This window comes from Pinus tabuliformis, chromosome 7 (genome assembly GCF_031772625.1).
Source record: "Pinus tabuliformis cultivar Carrire ecotype Pingquan chromosome 7, CPIR1, whole genome shotgun sequence".
Lineage (NCBI taxonomy): Eukaryota > Viridiplantae > Streptophyta > Pinopsida > Pinales > Pinaceae > Pinus > Pinus tabuliformis.
In genome coordinates this window covers 1,133,214,528-1,133,223,586 of record NC_142293.1, presented here as the reverse complement: position 1 = coordinate 1,133,223,586, position 9,059 = coordinate 1,133,214,528, and the positions used below count along the sequence as shown (strand labels likewise).

General features: G+C 37.4%; 1 protein-coding gene across 1 annotated transcript; it reads left to right on the top strand.

Moving 5' to 3' along the window:
- Positions 1 to 914: 914 nt before the first annotated feature.
- On the top strand, positions 915 to 5,381 carry LOC149251506 (tryptophan aminotransferase-related protein 1-like). The gene is made up of 5 exons (XM_089459470.1): positions 915 to 2,234; positions 2,756 to 3,059; positions 3,177 to 3,463; positions 3,995 to 4,323; positions 4,962 to 5,381. The coding sequence occupies exons 1-5, from the start codon at positions 1,837 to 1,839 to the stop codon at positions 5,144 to 5,146; spliced, it is 1,503 nt and encodes a 500-aa protein (XP_089315596.1). The 5' UTR covers positions 915 to 1,836; the 3' UTR covers positions 5,147 to 5,381.
- Positions 5,382 to 9,059: the final 3,678 nt, after the last annotated feature.

Sequence of the window (9,059 nt, the reverse complement as noted above, 5' to 3'; positions counted from 1 at the left end):
ACAAACTAGGAGTCCAAAAAGCACTTTAATCGTTTTCCAATCCCATAGCTTTGTCTCTCTACATTTGTTTTGAAGAGCATATAATGCTTTCCACCCTCCTAAAATTCTCTTCTTTTTGTAGTCATCCCAATTAAGTTTGTTGTTAAAATCAATCCCGAGGTACTTGTACTCATTTACTTCTTCAAGAATGTTGCCTTGAAAGAAGAACATATGCTGGCTTTACTTCATTTTATTAGAGAAAATCATTATTTTTGTCTTGCTAGTATTGACTTGTATCCCAAATGCTCTACAAAAATGCTCAAGGGCATATAATGACAAAATTCTCAAATATTTGAAATATTAGAAAGATTTCAAAATCTGCAAAGTTATGAACCAATTAAATTATATAGAAAATCTTTATCAAGTGTTATATCTCGAAAAAAATCATCCTAATATTATTTTACTGTCTATCTTAATTAGAGTGTTATTTAGGAAAGTAAGCTTACTTATTATAAGCTTACTCATCACTGTTATTTAAGGAAAACCACACCACCTAAAATTACCTTGCTAGTAATTTATAAAAAAGACATTGCCTCTAGATTTTGTGCTTTTAACATATTTCCTTACATCTCAAAAAAATAAACTCTTAACCAAACATAAACAACTTTTATTATTATTAGCATACTATATCATTGACCTATTCTATAAATATATGCGTGTAATTGTGAAAATCATACCTGCCTTAAACGATCGACCATATTTCGAAAATACACAAAGAAGACAACTATCTCACTGCAAATCCATTCCAAGCCGAAAAATAAAATACTCGGCGAAATATAATCCTGTAAACGGAACAGTATTAACAATATTATATCCTTGTTCTCGTTGAACTAGGTTTTGGTTTTAGTTCGCCCGAAGATAAATGGCATTAAATAACAACAGTCCAAAGCGTATGAATGTAAAATTGTACCGCGTACTTGCGATTGGCCAACTCACCTATGACTCTGAGATTCGATCTATGACACAGTTTTACTCATTTCAAGAAATCTGAAAATCTTACGGAGCGTTCAAGTAATGGCTGGATGTATTGGGTACTGTCAGAATCGAAGTCAAATCAATGTTTATTAAATATCGGTTGGCTATTTTTACAGTCGCAGATGCTAAAGCTTAAATGAATATTTAGTGCAATTGGCATGCAACCTGGACTTTCCCCAAATATATGTAACCTGGACTTTCCTCAAATATTCTCTAAACATTTGGCATGCAACCCGGACTTTCCCAAACCCTTGACATGCAAACACTCACTCAGGCAGAGTCGAGTCTAGTCCTGAGCATGGCTTTTTTAAGTCTGATTCTGAGCATCGCTTTATTTAGACTTTCTTTTCGTGTATGGTCTCAACGTGCTTTGTGTGAATGGCTTGAGTATGTCAGTGTCATAATTTCCACCTTAATGGGCACAAATAAAGGGAAAACAATGCAGGTTTTGCGGCAATAGAAGATCGTCCGAGAATCAATGGAATGAGAGAACGCATTCAGCATCATCATGGTCAACAAAGTGAAAACAGGCTGGAGGGAAACATGCAGGAATATGTAATGTAAATGGGGTTTACATTGGACACTTAGTGTATTTTGTTGCTTCTCTTACCACAATGCTGAACATCATTCCCTCGTTCTCTCTGAGGTGAAGGCTAGGTAGAAGTATGGGTCGACCATAGCTTTGAGATTCAGATTCAGAATACATGGCACCCCCAAAGCTTAGAAGCAGACATAAGCTCAACATGAACCATTTAGTAAAAGAAGGAAAAGCAGCAGCAGCAGCAGCATCAGGAAAATAAGGGTTACTTTCCCTTCTCTTTAATGCCAATGCCAGACAGTATGAATAGCAAATACTTAATATGTCTTTCCATGGCAGTGAATGTCTGTCTTCTCACTATTTTGTTATATGAGAAAAACTACCATCCCATTACAATACCCAGAAGCTTGTGGGGAAAAGGAAAATCATTGGTTAATAACAACTTATGTGTGCCTCCACAAGAAGAAGACAAAGCAAACACAGCATGTGCAGTAAATGATCTGAGGCAAAATATTTCAGTTGCTACTGAAGGAGGTCACGCAACATGCTCTGGCAATGGCTACTATGTCAGTAATTCTCCTTCTGTGCCAGCTTTAAGTGGTGGTTTCTGTAAATGCCACGCTTGCTTCACAGGCCGAAACTGTTCCACTCTTGTCTCCGACTGCGTCCTCAACGTTGACCAGTAAGTTTTCTTAGTCCCTTCTGTACTTGTTTCAATTTTTAAGTGAAAATGGCAATTTGCAGAGCTTCTAGGTCTTCATTTTAAGAAAATTTTAAACGGACTATTGGCGGTAGAAAGCATAAAAATACAGGGATTCTTTGTCGGGCCATTTGGATATCGATTGTCAAAAAGGTACATTCATTAAAAGTCTCTGTTTACTTCGAAAGTAATCACCATTTTGTTTTTTCTACGCGTAAGTTCTAATTGTAGAGCTATAAGAACACGCGCGTTTACAAGGGTGAAGGTTTGATGGGCCCTATGCTTTCAAAACTAGTTTGAGTGATTCAACCCAGTAAAACAAACCTATGTTTTAAGCTCAAAATTTGCAAATATAGCCCATTAGTCTGTATGATTTCTTGTATTCAAAATCCTGTCGACTGCTCGTTTTGGAATTTGATAGATACACATGTGCGTTGAATTCTTCCTGTTGTTTCTTCTAAAGAATTCTAAGTGATAAATTGGGGGCATTGAATGCAATGCAGTGGAGACCCGACAATGTTTGAATCATTTTGGATCAACACCGGCCAAAAGAGTACGACTGTGATTATGGGTTGGCAGCGGATGAGCTACTTTTCAGATGTGGGAAATGTATGCTGGTTTTTAGAGCCAGAATTAGCAAAAGAGATCAGATCTCTGCACAGTCTTGTAGGAAATGCCGTAACAAAAGGCCGCCATATTGTGGTAGGCACAGGTGCAACGCAGCTCTTTCAAGCTGCACTGTATGCACTATCACCCCCAGGTCGTTCCACACCAACAAATATTATTTCTGCCGCACCCTACTACTCGGTAAGCTCATGCTTATTGTGCAAGCCAGGATTTGAGAGCTTACCAAGTCATTTTTGGCTATATTGTTTCTATTTGTCTTTTTACTAGTTGTATTTAACCATTGAATATGCATTGCAGTCTTATCCAGTGGTAACAGACTATTTGAAATCAGAGATCTACAGATGGGGTGGTGATGCATGGGCGTACAAGCAGACCTCAGATGAAGATTACTACATTGAGTTGGTAACTTCCCCTAACAACCCTGATGGGTTTACCAGGGAAGCAGTTGTAAAAGGGTCTGGACCAGTTATATACGATTTAGCCTATTACTGGCCACATTACACCCCCATCACTGCTCCTGCAGATCAGGATCTAATGCTGTTCACGGTATCTAAAAGTACAGGTCATGCAGGAAGTCGCATTGGGTAAGTAATGTTGATTCTTTTACAATTAGATGCAATTTGCTGTGCTACCTCTTCTTTCTCACTTGTAACTTGAATGTTGGCAGACCTTGTACTCTGTTTCTGTGGGTCTGTATGTGTATGCTTGTTTTTGTGTCCATGTGTGTGCTCAATGGCTTGGAGTTTCACCGGTACTTCTGCATGTCATGTAAGGTATGTATATTTCAAATGGGTTGATCTGTCCGTCGAAGTGTGGTTGGGGCATTGCTATGCTAAAAAGTTTAAAACCCATGTTCAAAGTTCCTTTTGAATAAAAAATATTTCTTCTCAGCAATACATCTTTGTGTGTGTGCATGTTATATGATCCTTTGTGCATCAATCAACCATATTCTGTCTCTATACTAGTTCTCTGAAATATAATATTTTCACAGTGGTTTTGATTCGAGTTTGGGAAGGAACTTGCAATACTGCTTTGGGTTTTGTAATGTTATTAGATTTAGTTGTTTGGCTGGAGTGTTGTTTTGATAATTTGATTACATTGACTGTTGGATGAAGGTGGGCTATTGTTAAAGATTTGGAAGTGGCTAAAAAGATGACAAAATACATAGAGCTGAATACCATTGGAGTTTCGAAGGATTCACAGCTGCGCGCCACTCAAATTTTGCACACTGTAAGCAGTAGTTACGCAGATGAGAATACATTTGACAGACAAGGAGATTCAAGCATAGAGCAAGAACATAGATTCTTTCACCACGGGTCTACTTTAATGTCAGAGAGATGGAATAGCCTTCGAGATGTAGTCAACCTCAATCGCCGCTTCACTTTGCCTGTATTTGAGCCCAGATTTTGCAATTTCTTTGGTCGCCACACCACTCCTCAACCAGGTAAGTATCATTTGCTTCCATGACCAAAAACAACTAGACTACCATATCACTAGACTTATTTTAGGCAGTAAGAAATTGATTGAGATTGAAGACTCATATTTGAAATGATAAGTTTAAGTCAGCTTTTGAGAGAATGTTGCTTGGGAAGGAAGAGTCAATTTGAGATCAATGAATGTAGTTCAACTGACAATTAGTGGAATAAGTATAATTTAAAATATGAGTGATTCTTGGCTTTGAAATAAAGCAGTGGTAATGCAATCCAGCAACTTAGATGTGTGAGACTACACAATTGAGCCATGCTTCGGCATTGATTTCTCAATCTGTGAGGTAAGTTAATTGTAGAAATTGACACCACCTATCTAATGTCATGCTTTAAAGACAAAGAAATACTATTTCTTATCTATCTAATAAACTAAGGGATTTAGAAACAGAGAGGAATGGATGTAAATATTTTGAAAATGAGACTGATTATATAAACATGAACATAAAGACTTGTATTGTAAAGAAGAAATGAAAAATTTGTTAAAGAAAACATGGATGGTGGAACTGAGTTGACGTCTCTATTGTAAATGGTTGAAATGAAAATTCTTGGCAAAATGGACTAATTACTCTTACTCTGGCCTTCTGTATCAATGCAGCTTTTGCATGGCTAAAATGTGAAGGAAAGGAGGATGGAGATTGTGAGAAGCTATTGAAGAGCAATGGAATCATCACACGCAGTGGGAGGCATTTTGGTGCACCCCAAACATATGTGAGGTTGAGTATTATTGACAGAAACCAGACCTTCAATCTTCTGCTTGACAGGCTCTCAACTATTCATTGATGATTAGTTGAATCTCACCAATTCATACATGCATATTGCATACAATGCACATTTTGAGTTCAGTGGCTCTTTTTTGAACGCGCACATGGTTGAATCTTCAAAAAAAGATGGGATACTTCAATCCATTGTGACTGTTATAGTTATAATAATCATGTAATACATGCTATTTCACTAGAGGAGACAAATCAGTACATGTTTTTCTTATTGAAAAAAAGTTGTTACACAGTTTTTTCTTTCCTTGACTGACACCAATCATAGACAAGATTTACAGCACTACCAGACTTAAGTGGGTGAACACAATCATTTATCCATTTACTTATGAAAACACTTGCGTCAAGGCCAATTGCAACACGCCAAATTGGATTTTATGATTGATTTTAAAAAAAATTGCAGCATACCGAGAGGCGAATAATTCTAATATATTTGAAATCATTGACAAACGATTATTTCATTAAAATAAGTTTTGACCATCCCTTGTTTTAAAGCTTTGACTCAAAATTTCCTGCAGCATCTGCACTCCACCGTCACCATCATGGTGTGGTGCCCTTCCTAGGATTGTGAAGAGAACAATGCATACCATAATTATATAGCACATGCTACATGTTAAAGCATTTCAGAGAAAATAGACAATTATATGCCATGTGGCTCAAAGTATTTCCCTCGTATTGGGATTCGATTGGTATATATTATTTTGGCAACGGGGCCAAACACTTTTTGGAACGAGGGTTATTAAATTTGGTCATCTCTTGGCAACTTATACCGAGAGTTTTATGGGTTTTCTAAAGCACTGCTGGGCCTTTTTATGTTGTCAAAATCCAACCTAAATACAAGTTAGGAACGTTAATATCTGAACTTAGGACCAACTTAGGACCATTCTCAGTTCGATCTCTGAATAATAAAATTAAAATTTGTTTTTCTGCCATGACCGTGATATTACGCGGAATATGTATATTGACAGCCTCCGGAGTCGTCACAGTGCTGTTAAGATATTGGGACGAACCACGAGTTTCTCTGGAGTTTTTGCTATGGGTAGGAAAACAGCTAAGGTTTCAACACATTGTTGAATCGTATTGTATTACAGTTGATACCATGAGCAGAAATAGAATGTGGGCTTATGCCCAAACTTTGCTTCAGCGTCTTGTGATGGAAAAGGGTAAGGATTCAGTGTTGGTAACTGTTCATTATTTGGTAAATCAATGTCAGAATTCAATGGTTTTGTATATGCTGATTGTTTTATTAACCAGGGCTAAAATCTTTGATGAGTTTATTGCAGTGTTTAATGTCCCATGTGGGTGTGGGTTTGGTCATTTTAATAGGAGTTACAATAATCTGTTGATAAGTCTGAAGAAAGTAGAGCTGTTTTCAGATTTTGACGTTACGATGGTATAGGAGAAAATTTCAGAATTGCAGATGGTCTCAGGGGAAAGTTGTGATAGTTTTGCTTGATTTGTGATACATGGATCATCTTCTTCGTGGCACCCGTGTCATTTTGTATGGGTTTATAATGTTATGTTGTTATTGAGAATGGAATTTTTGTTTATGCCTACCTAGGCTTCATGATACTGTATTGAAAGTGTGCAGTTTTTCTTCATAATTTACAAATTTGGGTTTTGAGTTTAACCTCAACTTGTTGAAGGAACTACAGATGGTCAAGTTGTTATAGTTTTGCTTGATTTGCAATACAAGGATGTTCTGTCTTTCTTTTTTGGTGGGGGGGGGGCACCCATGTCACACACATTCAGAAGGTTGTGTTGTCAAGGATGTTTACTGGGAATGGAATTTCTGTTTAAGAATTGCCAAGCTTCATAACACTATTTTGGATCAATGCAGCTTTTCTCGTATACATTGCCGTCTTTTCCTCCATTAAATTGATCAGTATAGAGCATAGACAGTCCTCTTGTGGCCTCTGTGACAAAGTGTGGTTTCTTGTCTGATTGGGCAAAGTTCAGCTCTCTTGGTTGATTGAGTTTTCCCTTAATTGCCTTGAGTAACCGATTAGGAAACTCAGGGAGCATTGGGGATACTGCAGAAGTAGGAGGTTCATGCATTGGATATAGGAAAGAGCTTAACAATCTGTAGTTTAATGGTGTACTTCTTTTGAAAGCTTATGAGAGGAGAATATGATAGGCGAAAACCATCAATAATGCATAAGCAGACAGTGCAGACTCGCCAACCCACGTTGAGAATGTCAGTGAGCCATCTCTAAATCAAAATATCAAAAGTATTCATTTGGTCATGGTTTACGGAACAAGGATGGCGGTATTTACAGGTAAGCTCATTACTTTGATTATATATTTTCTTTTGACAATTATCTTCCGTCTGATTTATCCTGCTTCTACTTTTTGACAATTATCTTCCGTCTGATTTATCCTGCTTCTACTGCGTGAAATCACAAGGATTTTGCAATATAACGGGTGGCATCTCTAGTCTCTCCAATTCTTGGAGGACAGTGGGATTCTTGCTCTGTTTTGTCTGTGTGTCTTCTCTCTTTACACTTTATTTGTCGATTCTGTAATAACCCTAGTTCCCTTGCACGTACATTTTCTTACTGGTTAGTGTGGTCATGTGATCATTTTGTGCCATAAAAGTTAGTAAACATGCTATTTCACTTATGAACCTGTAATAACCCTAGTTCCCTTGCACGTACATTTTCTTACTGGTTAGTGTGGTCATGTGATCATTTTGTGCCATAAAAGTTAGTAAACATGGTATTTCACTTATGAACGCAAGGTTTGTATGCATGGTGGGTAATGGTCGATAAATATAAAAGAATTATATTTATTTATAGAGTTAGTGTTATATGCCTTTCATTAAGAGGATGGATGCATTTGTCATACATGATTTATATATGGACAATGGGACATTTATGATTGTGTGACTAATGAGAAAATGAATGCATGAATTCATTATGTACCCAAGGTTAACAAAAGATTTAATTTCCTCCACTGCGAGTCTATGATGATAGTTATGAATCAGTTAGGGTTGACCCTAACCGAAAATTTTGGAGAACAAGGAGAGTGCAGGGGAGGGAATTTCGAAGAGGAAGAAAAGAAAGGAGAGTGTGTGGGCAAGAGAAGGAAGGACAAGGAAGAGAGCATGACCAGGGAGACAAAAAGCTTGGATAATGCAAGGAAGAAGTTAGCATTATTGGTTGCATAAGAACAGGTCTGGCCTTGCTGAAACAACATCAGAAAGGATACAACTGATCCTGTAGTATCACAGGTTAGTGCCAGAACTTATGGACAATTTTATGTTAATAAACCCTCACATTTTTCATTTTCTTTGCTGAATACCGAATGTGAGGATTTTGCATTTAAAATTATTTTGCTGTGAGAATTTTTATGTGCCTACAGTCATTGTTACGAATAACTATGTGTTTACAATCCCTCCTTGTTTGCATTTCTGTTAATGTGGGGACTAAATAATCTCATGTTAAGGGCTAGGGTCATACCAACAGTTTTAAGCCAGAAGACAATTCAAAATACAATTAGTTTCAGCCTGAGTCCACACTCGACTAACTGATTTTATTGTTAATCTCATTACAAACAGAGCACATATGCATTTCTACTCGCAAGCACCTAGACCAAGGGTGTACAAAATCCATCTCTGGAAACCCTCCTTGATAGGCCTGTCGGATTCATGTGTTGGAAATTGCCTATAGTAACCATCTTTGAGAAGAAAGGTCCTTAAAATCTTTCTTAATAAGAGATTGTCTTAATCTCGTGGGGTTCAAAACTCATTGATAAACTGTTCTATGAATCAACATTGGCAAGTTCAGGGTGGGGACAAGACTTTGGAATCCTTGAGCAAAGTTAGGGTGGAGAATTATGTCCCTAGAATCCTTGATGTCTAAAGGGTGGAAGCATTGATCTTTGGAGTCCCTTTTTGATCAAAGGGTGGAGACATTGATCTA

Bases quoted from the DNA above. Each gene is read 5' to 3' on its own strand.
- LOC149251506 (XM_089459470.1), top strand. From the start codon at position 1,837: ATGCCAATGCCAGACAGTATGAATAGCAAATACTTAATATGTCTTTCC. The intron at 2,235-2,755 runs GTAAGTTTTCTT...AATGCAATGCAG, and splicing joins TGCGTCCTCAACGTTGACCA to TGGAGACCCGACAATGTTTG. The intron at 4,324-4,961 runs GTAAGTATCATT...GTATCAATGCAG, and splicing joins CCACACCACTCCTCAACCAG to CTTTTGCATGGCTAAAATGT.